Source organism: Seriola dumerili, unplaced genomic scaffold (assembly GCF_002260705.1).
Source record: "Seriola dumerili isolate Sdu_G_001 unplaced genomic scaffold, Sdu_1.0 BDQW01000149.1, whole genome shotgun sequence".
Classification (NCBI taxonomy): domain Eukaryota; kingdom Metazoa; phylum Chordata; class Actinopteri; order Carangiformes; family Carangidae; genus Seriola; species Seriola dumerili.
The window spans coordinates 3,982,234-3,999,477 of NW_019174404.1; the positions used below are offsets into that span (position 1 = coordinate 3,982,234).

Genomic DNA, 17,244 nt, shown 5'->3' on the forward strand with positions numbered 1-17,244 from the left:
TATTTCATCAAAATAAAGGCAAAAATGTCAAAAGAATTACCTAAAAAGAGCGCAGATAATAATATTGTTAATGTTGAGACATTAGACTCAGTGTCATAATTTAGAAAAGACGTTTATTCAGGAAGAATTAATAAAGAATCATGATAACATACACAATACAAAGCAGGAGAAGCAGCAGGTTAATTTGAAAGTATTTAATCTTTTGCTTGCAGTCAGGTGTAAATGGTTACAGCTGAGTGGTTATATTTTTACAAATTAAATAAAGTACACACAGGTCAAATTGTTAAATAATCTAATCAAATAATCTTATAAAGCAAAAATAAATTCTAAACCAAGAACACTACATCAATACATTTTCACTCTAAAAATATAACCATGTGAGAACAAACAAAGATGTACTACTTAACAACAAAATAAACATGACGAGCAAAATATAAAGATTTAGAAAATATGACAATGGTATTTTTTACATTAAACTACCCTACAGTATATGAAAGAAGAGCGGAAATAATTTTTCTATTTCCACTAGTCACTTTTCATGCATTTCATGCCAAAAATAATTCACATATTGTTTGTTGTTTGGTTGGGTGGCTGAAGTTTTCTGTTATGGATTAATCAGACTGGCTGCGGTGGCTAGGCTAATGTCAGACTATGTTAGCTCAGGGTCAGAATCAGAATGAGAATAAAAAAAATGACTTTACTTTCATTTCAAAAGCATTGCACATAACCCAACAACAGAACGATGGAGAGAAACGAAAACCTTTTCTGACAGTGGCCTAGTACTTTCAAGCGGCGCGTGCTGTGGGGGAAACTGTATATAACATGTACCGATAGAGATCCGCATGTACCGCTACAGCCACTTTTCGACTTCGGCAGCGTCAGTATGGAAAAAAAAAAAAAAAAAAGTTATTGTCAGAAGTGGGATTCGAACCCACGCCTCCAGAGGAGACTGCGACCTGAACGCAGCGCCTTAGACCGCTCGGCCATCCTGACATGTATCTTCACGGTGCCCTCGGATTTTATAAAATTCGCTATTAAATTCTGCCATATATTTTGTCAAATTGTAGTTTAATGTCTGTTTTATGGTCGTATAGTAACATAGTAAAGAACTTCTACGGTCCAAATGGCGATGGAGCCGTTAAAACACAGATTCTTTCTAATGAATATATATATCAAATATATGAAATGATAACTGCTGCTGGTCTCATTATCTCACTTAGCCTTTCACACTGAGTTACAGTGACAGCTGTTTTCCACGCCGTTGAACCGGCCGGTAAGCTTAACTACTGCACTACCCCACCTAGCATTGCAACAGACTTCAGATATCCTCGGTTGTATAATGTACTTGTAGCTACTGTTACTGTAGGGAGCGGACGGAAGGTTTGTCTCAGTTAACTTGGCGAATTAGCTCGATGGTTAGCTAGATAGCACCAGCTCGACAAGTAGCAGAACACTAACTCTTCACAAAGAAAACCCGCAAGTAACTTTGCAGGTGGTTTGCGGGAGAGACAGAGCTTTGAAACAAACTTGTTACTGTCTGACTATTGATTAATAGCGAATGTCTTCGCTTTAGCAACGAGTTGGTATGTATATGACACTAGCTGTTAGCTAGTTAGCTGTAAGCGGCTGTGAAATAGTTTCTTGACACAGTAGCTAAACTACATGCTAAGCTCTTGTCTTGTTCTTCTGATCTTTCTGTAAAACTAGGTGGAGTCTGGTGGGTGTATTTCCACATCAGGTCTGTGTCTTATTCTGTTTAAACATGTACTATTAAACTAATCCCTCAGTAAGACACTGAACTATCTGGACTAGCCAGTATGCTAATGTCGGCTAGGCAAATAGCTGTTTTAAAGTGTCCCACTCCTGTTGTTTACTTTGTGTGCTTTCTCACAGGCTCGACAACCGCTTCACCCGAATCAGTCAACTTGTTGAAAAGGTAATATTTGCTGAAATACTTGCTTCTACTTGCCAAAAGCCAGGTAAAAAATATTTGCAGCATGTCTCACCGGGCCACTCTTGTATTAACGTGCATAACAATAGTACTATGTTAAAGGACTTATCCCTCATTTTTAAATCCGAGAGAGTGTTTGATGCATACTTTCATTGCAAGTTTTCACTGTTTATTAAGTGGTTTAATAAAGCACATCAGTGGTGCATGCAAATAAACTTGACATGACTCTGTCTGTCTCTCCTCAGTTTTACAATCATGACATCGACCCCTCCACACAATTTCTCCTGGGTCGAGCCAGGCAAACTGGCCGGACTGGCACTGCCAAGGATGACATCTGAATACCAGTACCTGCTGGACAACGGTATCAAACACCTGGTTTGCCTGTGTGAGAGAAAACCACCTTACCATGACTCGTGCCCGGAGTTACAGCTGCACCACATCAAGATAACTGACTTCACTCCTCCTTCACCGAGTCAGATCGATAGATTCCTCTCTGTCGTGGAAGAGGCCAACTCCAAGGGGGAGGTAAGATCTCGGACACTTGATAGATTGTGATGTGATGGATGGTTATGCTTCCATCCATAAGTACTTAAAGGACTCTCCAGGGTCAAGTATAGTATCGTACGCTGGCTCACAAGCTACAGTTCTGTAACTTTAAACATTTGGCATCGAGCTTAGTTGAGCCCATGAGATAGTGGAAGGGAAAAACTGCCTTTCACAACCTTGCAGTTTCTCCAAAGAGCATGAATCAAAAAGGAAAAAGGTTGTAACAGTCTTTGTCAGTGTATAGAATTGCACACCATGTTGGCCTGCAGGTTGGCCGCAGACCCCGGGGTTGGCGGTTCGATCCCCAGCTCCCCCGAGCTCAGGTTGCGTCCGGTGTTAACGCTGTGCCAAGGAAAATAGTTTTGATCGAAACTCACGAACAAGAGAAAGCAGTGGTGCAGTTTTATCAGCACACCACGTAACATTTACAGGGGGAATAAAGTAACACTTTTGCATCGGTTAGGAAGCAGATGTAGCAGTGATTATTTATAGTTAATAAGTACAAAAACAATGGGGAGAAGTGCCTCATTTATACTCCTAAATTAATAATTTATAATGTAGGAATAAGAAAATATTTAAAAAAAAAACCTACGCTGAATCAAATCGCTGAATCAAATATATGTAACTACTTGATCTAAATTGTTGGCATTTAATTTCCTTGCTGATGGACTGATCATTCAACTGTTTCAGCTTGTAAAAATAAAGTGCAATTTCCTGTCTCGTAACAGAAACTAATGCAGGGTGTGTGCATGGTTACAGCTGATTAACCAAAGTAAATATTGTATTGTTCCTTTTCAGGGTGTAGCAGTGCACTGCATGCATGGCCATGGGAGAACTGGGACCATGCTGGCCTGCTACCTGGTGAAGACGAGGAAGATTTCAGGCATCGACGCCATCAATGAGATCCGCAGACTGAGGCGAGGCTCAATCGAAACTCATGAACAAGAGAAAGCAGTGGTGCAGTTTTATCAGCGCACCAAGTAACTTTAAAGTAACACGTTTGCATCTGTTAGGAAGCAGATGTAGCCATGATTATTACAGTTAATAAGTACAAAATGATGGGAAGAGGTACCTCAGTTATTTCCCTAAATTAATACTTTATTATGTAGGAATAAGAAAATACAAATCAGATCAAAACACTGAAAGTCCCAGACAACAACAATGAACTCAAATGTTGAAATTACCATATGCCCTTGTGACATTTAACTAAGACAAACATTTCTGCAGTTAATACATACACACGCTGCCTTTTTAAATGGTACTATATACTGTTTAGCTAGCACATTATTACTTTTCTTTATATAGACATGGTCTTCTTCTGAGGTTTCTGTTTACACAGCTTCAACCCTCATTTACGCACTGGACGCCAGGGAAAAGAGACGCTGACGCTCCTTGAATGTGAGCTTTTCAGGAGCCGTTGGTCTCTTGATTTTCTCCTCCTGGTTTCTGCAAGTAAACAATGATATGAGAAGAAATACTTGAATTTTATTACTTATATGGGACACAAACAGCACATAGTGTCATCTGCAGATTTATTTTACTCAGGGATTTTCTTTTCAAACCCTTGTAAAGTGGAGAGAAAGAAATTTAAGAAGCAGAATAGGCTAATGTAATAATCCTGCTGTGATGCTACACAGCTGTGCATATACATTTGTTTCATTAAGTCATCATGAATAGAAATGCTCCATAAATAGCCCTGTGTTAGATTTTATTTAATTTTAATGTTTCTCTTCAATTGCCAAAAAATATAAACTCACTCTTCTGATGCCATGTTGTGAGCGTCTTCAGTCAGTCCGGTTGGTCTCTGACCTGCCAGACACAGAAATGTTGCAATTGAAAATAAAGAAAATATATGTTTGGTGAGGACTGCCTCTTTTATGAAAGTGACTGCAAAATATGACGTTATTTTTTATTCACAAGTGAAAAATGACCTGTCTCCGCCTTGTCTTCCTCTCGGGAGAGATGATTTCCTGTCTGATTTTCCGACTCTTTCAGTTGGCTGTTGACGTTTCCTCCAGAGCTTCTTTTGCTCTAAAGATCGGGGGAAAAAAGGATCAGATTTAGGTTATTACGGCTTTTTAAATATCACCTAAGTACACGCTGGTGACTTACTTTTGTCGCTTGATATTTAGACTGGAGTCACAGAAATACTCCGATCTGATTCAAATACTGATCTTATAGAGTGTTACCAGAGAAAGTAGAAACATTTAAAACACTATAAATATAAATAAATATATATACTATGATCATGGAATAGTAATTTACAAATTGTGTTTTAGTATAACCTGTGTCATGTGAACTACCACTGTCCCAAGACATTATAAACATGTTTTAACAGGTTAAACCATAATGCTAAATGATAAATAAAATCTCACCATATGTTTGGTCGCAGTGTTAGGGGAATCTCCGTGTCTCTGTGTTATGTATCTCCATGTTATGTTTATTTCTAGAAGTTATTTAGGTATTAAATGTTTCGTACACTTTCCTTTAACCTGGCTAATCTGCCTACATTTCCCACAAAACCTCTGGGCACTTCAAAATTGACATGCACAACAAAATGAAGTAAGAAGCCTATCACTGATAGCTGTATTTTAGTGTGGATTTTCCCTATAGCTGAGACCTGTGACGTGTGTTTCACCTGTGCTCTCGTCTCCAGCTGCTGTATCGTCACCATCATGTCCAACTCCTCATCTTCCTCCTCATCCTCATCCTCTCCTCTCTGCTGAATCTCCTGCAGCCTCTTCTGAAACTGCCACTCCAGGCTGAGTTTTCGGAGTCGGTCGTTCTCCACCGCAGAGCGCTTCACTTTAGCCTGGAGCTCCTGCACCTCCTGCTCCAGGAGCTCCACCGCCTGAAGCCTCTGCTGCTTCTCCAGCTTCTCCTGGGCCTCCCTCCTCCACGGGTCAGACAGCTCCTGGGGGTCTGTCTGCTTCATAGGGCCCGTGCGCTGCTTCTGTTGAGTGGGAGGCTCTTGGAAGGAAACATGTTTTGTTGGAGTGATGCTTACTTGGGGTTTTACTGCTTGACCCCTGAATATGCTGGGTCGTTGCTGCTGTGATGAAAGCGAGGGCTGAGGTAGCTTCTTCATTGCAGAAATGGGACATGCATAAATATGGTTAGCTTGGTTTTGTTCATGTCCATTTACTTTAAGAGTTTGGCTCATCTTCAGTGACAGCAAAGACGAACTCTGGAAGGTGATGAGAGGAGGATTTGACTGTGTGTTCACTGCTCTGGTTACAGGGATGTCTATACGTATGGGCTGAACCGAAGGCGTAGGTGTTGGATGTTGTGAAAACGGGGCTCTCCAGACACCGGCGCCACTTGTGAGAGCGCCCTGCTGTCGTTTTTTGGGAGAAGTGTTATCAGAGAGGATGTCGTGAATAGAAACACTGGAGCGAATTGGGAAAGATGAATAGTGGCTCATGGTTTGATTTGCACTCCGCTCCTGCTGCTCCCACGTGTTCTGCCTTTTGTCCAGCAGGGGGCCTCCACCATCCATACACAAGTTTTCCTGTGAGCGTGCTTGACGCTAGAGGAGTAAATACAAAGGTTTTAGTAATATTAACCTAGTTCTCCTTATCACTCTATGAACACTAAGTCAATTTTCCTTTGTTTCCTGTTCAGCAAATACAACATATAATGATATATGACATTTTTAGAGTCTGAAGAATGTCAAGATTTACCATTAAGGTCTTCTTATTGGAGCTCTGTCCATCCAAAGGTCTCAGAGACACTTTCAGTGTTTGCTGTTGTCGACTGGATTCAGATACGTTCTTGTCCTGGGATTTAGGGGTAGGAAGTGTCAAGTATTCCCTGTGAAATGTCTGAATAGGAGACAAAAAAAGTGTTTTTTGTGTCATAAATTCATTCAAAAGCTGCAGATTTTTGTTACTATTCAATATTTCCCTCCAGTTTGGGTGTTAAGCTGACACAGTTTTCTAATGTGGCCAAGAAATTGGGTGGGGAAAAAACATTATTTTAACAGATATTCAAACTATTGTGGGAATGCCTATATAAGCCCAGGGCAAATAAAGTAATAATACAAGCATTTTAAATGAAAATGTGGAGAAACTGTAAAGAAATATCAGATTTTCCCTTTTTTCAGAGCGAAATCACTTTTGTCAGTGTCAATAAAAGTTCCTGATTATATTTCTAGTAAGTGTGTAGCCTTTACCACAAAGGTTAAAAAAAAAGGTCTACTATCTAACAAATATCTCACATCAGTGCAAAGGTTGATACTTGAAACAGCAGCGATGTTGCTCCCTCTCACAACAGGGTCAACAGGTTCGTCTCCATCCTCCAGGCAAAGGTCTGCTGAAATAAGGAGAAAAAATAAACACACAGGAGTCGTTCTTATGACTCACCCTCAAGCATTAAACATATTTCACATTAAGGCATTTACTGTATGTGCCCGGGAGCAATAAGTGGTCAAAATAGAAGTGCACCCACTGGTCATGTTGGGGTTGGACCGATAAAGCTGCCTGTTTCTCTGCATTATCTGCTCTTTCTTCCTTTTGCTGCTTCCGTGGAGCTGTTCTGAGGGACCAGCGTCCACCACACTGTACAGCATGAGCTCTTTACCGCTCTTTAGCTCTTCAGCATTGCTTTTATCACCTTGTGAAGCAAGAAAAGGAGAAGTCTTAATTAGGTCACAAAGGACAGATAGTGAAATAAAAAATATTTTTATGTTTACTTGGTTCTTACTTGCAGTCCTCTCTGGACCTGGTTCGCTCAGCAGAGCCTCCAGGCCGTGGTAGCTCGCTCCAAACTTTTCAACCTGTAAGGTCACAACAGGGCCGGTTTGCACCATGATAGTTGCTGCCCTAAATCAATACAAAATTATTAAAGTCAACATCCATTCCATTGTCTTATTAAACTGTTAGCAACACAACCTGTCTTTAATTTAAAAACTATGGGGACCATCTCACAAAAACACACTGTTGTGTAGCTACCTTTCTTGGCTTAGGCCGACCAGGCTTCGACCATCCACACTGAGCAGCTGGTCCCCAGCTGTTAACCTGCCATTCTGCACACAGTAGAGACACACAAGATTTATTTCAAGCTTTCCTTGTGTAGTTTCATTAAAATTATTCTGCTGTGTTTTCTATTCACACGTCAAGTTAAGCTGAATTAAAAATGTGTGAGATCTCACCATTTCAGCTGGTCCTCCCCTGACAATAGATTTGATATAAATCCCAAGGTTACCCTGCCGTGCTCCCTGTGGCAAAACAAGAGGGAGGGTGTTAATTAGCTGAGACATCTAGCAGATAGTTTCTGTGTTTGAATAGTTCCAGTTAGTGAGCACATCACAATTAGGGAAAAAATATTTAGTCAAATTTGAGGTAGTCACCTTGGCAGCCACGATGCTGATCCCCATACCGCTGTTGAGAGGTTTGTTCAGTGTGATAGTCACAATCTCTGGCTCTCTGTGTGCTGCTTTCTGAAGAAAAAGAATTAAACGTATGACTGCTGCATAAATGCTTGATTTTATCTTGAAATTAAATTCTATGTCAACACATCTGGGGCACTGAGTATTTACCAAGTATGTGCTCTCTACAGAGGGTGTAGACTCAGTGAAATATACGGTCCAGTCACCTTTGGAGTTTGGCTGGGATGTTAAAGAGCAGAGTCCTGGAAGAGAAAGATTTCATCCAGTACAAATACCTGACAAATAACCTATTCTAGGTGTGTTTATCTTATCTTTACAATACAGCCCTGGGATATCATTTTTGGATTTTGACATTTTTTTAAAATATGAAAGAATATTTAGTGTGCCATACCTTTTTGGCAAATTGGCTCCAAAAACTCCCTAAACCCTGGAGGGATTCCTCTCACAGTGTCACAAGAGTATCCTCCCTCTGGCAGCAGGAAGGGGAGGTGGAGGTCAAGGCTCTCCTCCAGCTGGATGTCCCGTCCTTCACTCCGAATCAGGTTGTCTGCTGAGGCCTGAGCAGCCGTCACTACAGCATCGATCAAATCCTGCAGCGAGGACGACAAGTGGATCAGACAGCGGAAATATTTCAGGAAAAGGTCGTTCTAGTATATAGATTGACATTTGTCATTCTGTGACAAGGCTCCAATCTGCCTGCTGTGACCCTGAGCAATGCTGAAGACCTCCCTGCAGACCCTGCAGATGACCCTGAACTCTGTCAGTGGAGACAGATTGTTGATAATTCTTATATACTTTTAATCAAGTAAGATTTTGAGTGCATGATTTGTAATGCTTTTAGTGACTTCAGTAAAGACCTAAATACTTCTTTAACCACTGGCAGAGGAAGAAGCTGTTATAATGACTGGAATTAGTTGGTGTCGTCATGGTAACAGCAGTAATAGCTGTCATGGTAACAGCAGTTGAAGCAGTTCCCATTTGCTTTATTCATATTTTGGGGTTTCAACTCCACATATAGCTAGCAATTTAGTTGCAGTAATACTTGCAGTGTACACTTTAGTTTCACTACTTTAATAAAGCATGCAACATAAAGATTATAGTACTGATAAATCCATAAACACAAAAACAGATCACACTTATCTCCAGAACTTCTTTGTAAAAGCTCAAATAAATCAAATTTGAACTTAATTTCTCTAAGGTTCAGTATCCTCCTCAGCATAATATTTCTGACAGTAATGTTCTAACGTTTCTTCAGGTTCACAAACTGGGGGCTGTATTTTTGAGAGCGTTACTGTTGGACCAATGTTTATTTCAGATAATCCTTGTTACTTTCTAATCAGTACTCATGGTAATTCAAACAGTAACGAATTTAGCCGTTTTTCAGTAAAGGCGGGATATTTAAATTGACAAAGCCACGCCCACTGCTGCTGCCGATGTCCCAGACTGTTTTCGTTCGTTTGCGTTAGCTGTTAAGTAGCTAACAGTACATCAGGTGCCACAAATGTTTAGCTGCTTCAAAGTAGAGTTTTCTAACCTGTTGTCAACAGCCTGTGACGACGACTGCGTCTCTTCATTCTTCAACAAGCTAAGTGTTTGTTGATTCCTGCTGTCATTGAGTTTTGGCTAAGGTCAGTTGTTGTTTGTGTGTTTGGCTAACATAGCTACTCGACTAACGCTCTCTTGTTCTGTTTTGTGGCTGTTTTATTTGTGCTTTTATACTGCTTTCATCTACTTATGTGTAGTGTAGTAATTTCTTGTAGTGGCTGGACTCTTTTTTCAAAATTCAATTTGTATTAGTTTGGTTGTCTTAATAGGAGTTTGTGCCTCTACTATCTATTAATGTTAGTATTTAGCTAGCTACATTAGAGTCACAGATAGCATCCATTAGTATTGGAAAAAAAAACAGCCGTTTTAAAAAGGTATTTTTCCAATCCTAAAACACTCTTACAAACAATTGCATAAAAACATATATTCCACATAAAAATATTTTTAACCTAAGTATTTCCTCACCCTAACAACTTCCTCACTTCTCGGTTGTTTTTGTAGGACACAGTATAAATACAAACACCATATTGTGTCTGAATATTGTAACACATTGTAGACATGGTAGTTTAACTTTGTTTAATGCTGTATAAAGTGAAGCAAGGAGGTGCCACATCCAAAACAGTGGTAGCTAAATGTTGTTAACCAGCCTATTAACCTGTCTCTCAATACAGATGAGAATGAGACAAAGTCAGACTTTTTTTGGCACATGCATCGTGATGATTTCATGTTATTTGATAGTTATGGTGATGAAATATTAATGTTTGTTTGAATCTTAGTGGCTGAACTGAGTTTGTACCATATTTCCAGTTAGGTTGTTGCTGTTGTTTAGGAGGAGGTTGCTACTGGCTTATTGCAAACCAAGGCTCTAATTGAGAATAATATTGTAAATGAATTCTGTCATGCCCATTTACAAAATTAATGTCCTGTAATAATAGCCTAATGGGAAACTTGATTTGGCTTTTGTCACCCAGGGGATAGGTAGTCACATTAAAATTTTTTTCACACACCTCATATTCAGCAAAGTATTAGAGAAATATTTCACTCAGAAGCAATCGGGTAATGTGACAACTCGCTTTACTGTTCTTCATATATTATTCATCATCATATTCGTCATTGTTAATTATTCATATTATTAAATCTATACTGCCGAGCTTCTGTTCTGTGGTTGAGGCTACTGCTACACTTGGCCACATGCATTGTAAAACTTAAGGTTATATCTATATAGTGATCATTTGCTATGTACCATATGTGTATCATATCAACACTGTGTCCTGCCTGTCCACATGAATTGGCGACTGAGATCTGATTAGTAGTAGTACTTTAATTTCTTCAGACGATTCCTCTTGATATCAAAAATCAAGGATTTCACTCAAAAGCAACATCACATATTTAGTTGCAAACAGGAAAAAAAACAGAAGCATAAAAGTAGTGGAGGAACACACCCAAAGTACTCACAGGGGGGATGTGAGGCTCATTGTTTGCGTAGAGGTAGCCTGCGAGCAACGTCTGCAGCTGCAGTGAGTTCAATTTGAAACTGGTATTATGGATGTCCTTCGCGTTTTCCATTGAGTACTTATTCATGGTCAGGAGTGCGGTTGCCTAGAAACAGCCAGGCAACAGTATTTTAACATTTTGTACTAACTGAAATTTCAAATATATGGTCAGACACTGAGTAAAACCTGAGATAAACACTGAAAAGCATGAACAAATTTATAAAGTAATTGTGTTATAAAGAAGCTCATATTGAATGTCATAATATTTGACCAACAGTATGCACCCCAAAAATAAAGGGAAGACAGCATTTCCTCCAAATGCTGTCTTGCTTCAGTGGAAATGCTCTAAAACACAGTTTAAAGTATAATGAAATGCTCTTGCATCGATTTACAGTGATGTAGTGTTCCCATTACTCAAACTTAACATTACTGAACAAAGAAATAGAAAATGTGCAAAGAAAATAACATCTGATTCAGGTTTAATGCTGTTTTTGTGGTTGCAGAAACTGATCTGATATTTCCTAAAAGCTCAGTCTAAGCCTTGTTTTTGCCAATATCCAGACATGTAGTGCAGGGAGGGACCGACCTGGATGATGTGTCCTAAGTGGCAGTCAGCAGCCAGCTCTAGGCCCTGCCTCTCTGCCCAGGCTTCAATGGCGGTGAGCCTCTGGCGGAGAGCTGCTCCCCAGTAGTGGGAGCGCAGGCCTGGAGTGTTGGCCTCTGGGCTCATGAGCTGGTTGAAGAGCCAGGTGCTGATGAAGTGGAAGAGCTGGGAGAAGAGCTGGATGGTGAGGGCAGGGTTGACCCGACAGCGTCGTAAGAGAGACATGGTGTTCATTAAGGTGTTCAGCACCAGCTCTGTAACAAGCAGGACAGAAGTGCTAAGACATCAGCATAGTATTTGATAAAGAAGGCCAAATGTCTTGCAGCACTGCAGCTCTTCAAAGAGTGTTGAACTACATGGTGTACTGAGTGAAATAATTATTGTCTTAGTATTAAATGAATAAATGTTACCTATACCAGCTGGCAGGGGTCCATGTTGCTCAGGATCAATCAAAAAAGTTGGCAAGTGCTTCGTTAACTCATTTTGTAGACACTGTAGCAGGCAACTTGGGAGAATAAAACACACATAAAAACATAGCCTTTAGCTAACGATCACCACACAACCTGGGTTGGGAGAATACATAGAGAGATGTATTCTGGGGCTGAAAATTATTATTTTGATTATTGATCGATTTGTCTTTTTTTTTTGTTGAGTTGTTAGGTCTGAAAAATATCATAAAACATTGAAGTAAGTGATCCACGTTCCCTAAAGCCTGAAGAATCGTTATCTTATTGCTCATTTTGTCAAATATTCATCATTGCTATCATATTCACAAGGTGGGAAAAATGCATGTTGCAATAGCAGAGCAGTGCTGAAGTGCATGTGTATACTGTATGGTTGGGATTTGGGAGTTCAGGGTTGCTCTTGCAGTGGGAAAGAACCTATTTTTAAGTATGTATCCACCAAAACTGGTGGATAGAGACTTGCAGTGCCCTTTGAAAAGGGCAAAATCTTGAGATGGTGGAGAGTGAGTTGAGCAAGGTCACATATGATTTTAGCTACACTTCTGATTACACTTTTGTTGCACAGTGACCTGTTTGATGGGAGGAAGAAGGCTTTGGTCTTAGATGAGCTGTTGAGTATATGCTGCAGTAAAACTCTGACTCAGGCTGCAGGTCTGCTGATTTACCTGTAGGCTTTGTGCACCAGGTGGGAGAGATCCAGCTGACTTTGCTGTGTGAGCGGGCATAGGTCTTTATCATGCTTCAAGAAATTTAGCAGCTCAGAGGAGTTGGCTATCCAGAAGGCGAGAGCCCCAGCGATGGTCTGCTGCCTCTGAAGGACAAATATAGCAGTGATGTCATTTAAACTCAGAACATCTGGTATTTAGTTTTCCAATAAACTGTTATTCAGTCTTATCTGTGCAAATGTAACAAATGTAAATAAGTGGTTTCTTAGACTTGCCTGGATGACCTTCCCTGTCATGGCCACCATTTTGTTCGTGATTGAGGTTACACTGTGTGTTCGTCTTGATGGTGGAGAGCCTTGCCTGTAATGGCGCTGCAGAGCAAAGCGTCCCACGGCATAGAGAATGTATGCAGGTGAGAGCTTGAAATGAACTGTGGAGGTGTTGGTGTAATTTATGACTGCAGACAGGAAGGCCTCCTCATCTGAAATGTAAAAGACACCAGCAGGGGGCAGGAGGACAATATGAGAAGGAAGGGCAGTGAGCTACCAATTTGAGCGGTATTAAACTAGAAAATAGCACTGTGGAAGGAAACCTTTTTATTTTATACTCACAGTTATCACATAATTTAATCCCAAATGGTAATCCAGGTTGATCTGAAAAATCAGGATGAAGATTTCCTGAGAGCTTTTCTCCTGTAGTTTAGCAAAGAGAAATCATATGAGGAATATAAAAACCTGATTTGCAGCCATCCTGATTATGTGGTAAAATATAGTTCTTATTGATTGGAAGTGAAATATGCCTGTATTGTATGCATGGTTAGTACATTGCTCATGCACTAGACTTGTTCATTATAATTTCTATTTTTGTACAATTTGCAGATTACTCACCCGGGGCTGTCTGGCTCTGGTGCTTTTTGTTGTCTGTGCAATGTTTTGTTTCATGGTAAGGCCCATAAATGCTGTTGTTCAGTGGCTTTTCAGATGACCTGGATATTGGATTTAAAGGGCAGGATGTTTTTCTGACAGTTAGGTACAGTGGGCCTGGGGCCAGTAGTCTGAAAAATAAATATTCATAGTGAACAATGAAATATTTTACCCGTTCTCATCTCCTGAAACCTTGTCAGCAGCTTTAGTTTTGCTCTTCTCTGTCTTCTTTTCTTTTCTTGACAGTGTCCTCTTGAAGTTTTGGATCATACCTCCTTTCTCCTTCTCATGACAGTTTTCCTTTATTGTTCAACACATAAAAAAGGCACAAATATGAGATGGTGTGTGAGTTAAGGAAAGAACTACAGACTAGTTTATCATACAATTAAATCATAATCTAGATACAACTGGTTAATTAATGCAATAGATAGAATAGGTTGAGATTTAGAATACCTGGAAACTCTCCTTGTCTTTCTTGAGCACAAAACGTCCCTCTCTGTTGTCTGAGTTCCAGTTTAATTGTACAATCAAAGGTCTCTCATCCAGGTCCAGTTTGCGTTCTTAATCCACATATAAAACAAAGAAAACTAGTCAGAGTATAAACCTCAACGGTTTATGGAACAGCTGGACCAAGAGAAATCACATAAACAGCCTAAATGAGCAGGGAACTATGGGCATTATAGCATGTTGTACACTAATACAGAATTGTATAGAAAGCTAAAATTAATTATTTTAATTATTTTAGTTATCGACTAATCTGCCAAATAGACTTTTGATTAATTTTTCGGTCCGTTTCAAACAAACGTTCCACATGACATCCTCAATGTTTTGTTCTGTCTGAATAGCAGTTAAACACCAGAAGATATTCAGATTGCAACTATTATCATTTGATTTGCTCATTATTTTGCAATTAATCATTTTGCCAAAAAAAAAATTGAAAAATACCCATAAAATCTTTCCATATCCAAAGATGATGTCTTGTTTGGTTCGACCAAAAGTCCAAAACCCAAAGATTAAACATCCACATTAATGACAGTAGCAGTCAAACATTTGTGTGGTGTGGTGGGGGTTTGTGAACTTTTTTTGCCTTCTGAAAGGGGCCATGCCAGAAAAGGTTTGAGAACCACTGATTTAGTGTGACAATTTATCCACTGCGCTACACAATCCCAAATAGGCAAAGACGGAGCCAGACTCAGTCTAACTGCAATTACCCTCAGTAATTCAATGCTTACCCTTCTTGGCTTGGATCTCATACAGGGAATAACTAGTAGTCAGCATTTTCATATCAGGCCTGAATTTCTCTGAGAGAGTTTCAATAATCTCATGAGTTGAGGAGTTGCTGCAAACACGCAGGCACTTTGTGGCCACATTTCCTTCAACATGATCCTCAAAGTAGAAGCGCATCACGCCATGAAACTCCTGGTTCTGCCGGGAAACAGAAAACGGTTTGTTTTTTAGTGTGTCCTGTGGTTTCTGTTCTTTTCATGTTCATCTTCATTCTGTTAAGTGTACTGAGACAATATTGTTGAACAGACTTTATATATATAAATAAAGGCCAGTCTTACATTTATAAAATGCTGCTTTGGATTTAAATTTAAAAAGTGAAAATGTCCCCTTCTCAATGTAGTGTTGTAAGATTCTTAAATGATACCAGGAAATCAATAATGAATATAATACTTAGTTGCAGCCCCACAATCAATATCATGAGAGAGAATGCATTTCATGAAATTTGCTGTTTGCTGAACAGGAAACAGACAAGTAATAAGACCGAACACAGAGGAACAGGGGGGCAAAAGATTGTAAGTGTGACACAGTAAAGTATAAACTAAAACTAAATGTACAGAATGTTTCATCACCAGGTCAAATCATTTTAGGTTCCTACAATGTATGGTCACAACAAAATGAACTTTAAATCAGATCAGAATCGTATCAAGGTTGTACAGCTGTGCCTAACACTATAACGCTGACCACCACTGTAAATTACTAGCGTAGTAGTATTTCTACTATTGTTGTATTTCTATTACTACTCTCAGTTGCATATACTCTAAATCTGTCCATGACTTTGCATAATTATAAGTCTATACTGTCCAAACTGATGACATTGTTTTTTGTATAGGGCTGCAACTAACCATTATGCTCATTATCATTTAAACCACCACTTTTGTCTTGATTGATCTATGCAGTGTTTTGTCATCATCTGCAATCAATCAATTAATTAATTAATTAACTAATTAGTTACCCAACTAATGACTATTTTGACAATCAATTATTAATTTCAGGAAATTTTCAAGTAAAAACTTGTTCCAGCTTTTCAAATTGCAAGATTTGCAGCTTTTCTGTCTTTAATCATAGTAAACCTTTTGGACTTTTGATCAGGCAAAACTGCAACTTGTGATTGGAATTTTTTATTTTTTTTTTAGATATTTTCTTACATTTTATAGATAAAATGAAAAAACAAAAAAATAATCAGCAGATTAATCAACAATGAGAAGAAAAGTTGCAGCTCTACATAAGTACATTACAGTTACTGGTAACAAAACAGCTCTAAAAGCTCTTCAGGTAGATCTAAAACTGTGGCACTGACAGTTGTGCAGAGACTGAAACTTTAATCCAAACTAAACTTTGTGGTGTATGGAGACATTCTGATGCTTGCAGGCGACTCACCTCATCAGGTTGGCTTATTTCAAACAGGTCCAGTCTGTTGTTGTTCCACTGTCTGATGACTTTGGCTAATTTCTCTCGGTCTTCCTCCTCTGGCATTTTTCACCAATTAACCTCAAAGTTTATATCTGACAGGCTCCTGTAGATTTTCTCCAGAAAACGACAGAGAGGGTAAAAAAATCCTGTGACTGAGAAGTTCTTTTTTGTCTTGCGTATTGTATCTATTAAGGCCCCACCCCTTCTTCAATTTATTCCCCATTAGTTATAAACTCATTATACTGAGCAGTGAGTTCTTAAACATAATTGCCTACTTCATCCTCACATCCACATCCCCTCTCGAAGCCCCCGGACCCCTCTGACCTCATTTAACGGGTCAGTGGATCTTTGTTATGTGAGGCAAACAGTTTCCTAATCATATATCCATCACCGGCAAGTGATTGCTATCTTTATAGTCGACCAAATTTATCGTCATTTTCTCTTTGTTATCATTTCCATCAACAAAAGTGCATGTTTTGATTTCTCACTAGCGTTTGCTGGTGCAACTATTTACATGTATTTCGATTTATAATATATTCTAACCATGCTCCAGAAGTTGTCATGTGATTTTGACAGTGTTCAGTAGTCTCAGAGACATTTCCACAGTCGCCATGAGAGATTTCCATCCTCCTTTTCGCAGCGACATGGATATTTACGCTTGAGGGAATCCTACTTCTCATGCATACCAGTGATTTTCAACACAATTTATGGTAACATGTCTTCCCATTCAGTCAGCACTATGTATGTGGGGCAGCTTTTGTTGGCTGCTCTGAAGCTTTCTGGGTAAACCTACAATGGAACAAAAGACTTAACAAAACCAACCCCTCAATTAGATATACAGTACATCATAAAAAACTGAACAATCAAGGGTATTGTTGTCTGGATGCTGGAAAATGCAAAGAAGATGCATTTTAAGGAAAAACATAGTTTCAGTTCATGATGATCCATTTTAGAAATAGGTACAAGG

At 39.3% G+C, this 17,244-nt stretch overlaps 2 protein-coding genes and 1 non-coding gene across 6 annotated transcripts; 1 reads left to right on the forward strand and 2 right to left on the reverse strand.

Moving 5' to 3' along the window:
* Nucleotides 1-910: 910 nt before the first annotated feature.
* trnal-cag lies at nt 911-993 on the reverse strand. Its single transcript has one exon. It is a non-coding gene; the product is annotated as a tRNA-Leu (tRNA).
* Nucleotides 994-1,203: 210 nt separating this feature from the next.
* On the forward strand, nt 1,204-4,353 carry dusp23 (dual specificity phosphatase 23). 4 transcript variants are annotated; one of them, XM_022750674.1, is made up of 5 exons: nt 1,204-1,273; nt 1,708-1,738; nt 1,894-1,936; nt 2,197-2,476; nt 3,296-4,353. In XM_022750674.1, the coding sequence occupies exons 4-5, from the start codon at nt 2,207-2,209 to the stop codon at nt 3,479-3,481; spliced, it is 456 nt and encodes a 151-aa protein (XP_022606395.1). In that variant the 5' UTR covers nt 1,204-1,273; nt 1,708-1,738; nt 1,894-1,936; nt 2,197-2,206; the 3' UTR covers nt 3,482-4,353. The 4 variants fall into 4 exon arrangements, with proteins under 4 accessions (XP_022606395.1, XP_022606397.1, XP_022606398.1 ...); XM_022750675.1 differs by lacking the exon at nt 1,204-1,273 and adding an exon at nt 1,393-1,583; XM_022750676.1 differs by lacking the exon at nt 1,708-1,738 and having other exon boundaries at nt 1,211-1,273.
* Nucleotides 3,850-14,999, reverse strand: LOC111225712 (afadin-like). The gene is made up of 22 exons (XM_022750734.1): nt 14,813-14,999; nt 14,034-14,140; nt 13,753-13,880; nt 13,545-13,642; nt 12,933-13,138; nt 12,658-12,803; nt 11,939-12,033; nt 11,511-11,782; nt 10,887-11,030; nt 8,278-8,476; nt 8,037-8,128; nt 7,848-7,937; nt 7,650-7,715; nt 7,450-7,523; nt 7,202-7,320; nt 6,947-7,111; nt 6,717-6,811; nt 6,181-6,321; nt 5,136-6,026; nt 4,429-4,528; nt 4,255-4,306; nt 3,850-3,943 (listed from the first exon to the last, which is right to left on the reverse strand). Exons 1-22 carry the CDS (start codon nt 14,982-14,984, stop codon nt 3,850-3,852), a joined length of 3,546 nt encoding a protein of 1,181 aa, XP_022606455.1. The 5' UTR covers nt 14,985-14,999.
* Between the last annotated feature and the right edge of the window lie 2,245 nt (nt 15,000-17,244).

What these genes read in the sequence shown, in the direction of transcription:
- dusp23 (XM_022750674.1), top strand. Translation starts at nt 2,207, where the DNA reads ATGACATCGACCCCTCCACACAATTTCTCCTGGGTCGAGCCAGGCAAA. An exon ending in AGGCCAACTCCAAGGGGGAG is followed by an intron (nt 2,477 to 3,295) that starts GTAAGATCTCGG and finishes GTTCCTTTTCAG; the next exon opens with GGTGTAGCAGTGCACTGCAT.
- LOC111225712 (XM_022750734.1), bottom strand. Translation starts at nt 14,984, where the DNA reads ATGCGCTTCTACTTTGAGGATCATGTTGAAGGAAATGTGGCCACAAAG. An exon ending in ACCCCTGCCAGCTGGTATAG is followed by an intron (nt 11,783 to 11,938) that starts GTAACATTTATT and finishes TGCTTGTTACAG; the next exon opens with AGCTGGTGCTGAACACCTTA. An exon ending in ATGAGCCTCACATCCCCCCT is followed by an intron (nt 8,477 to 10,886) that starts GTGAGTACTTTG and finishes TCCTCGCTGCAG; the next exon opens with GATTTGATCGATGCTGTAGT.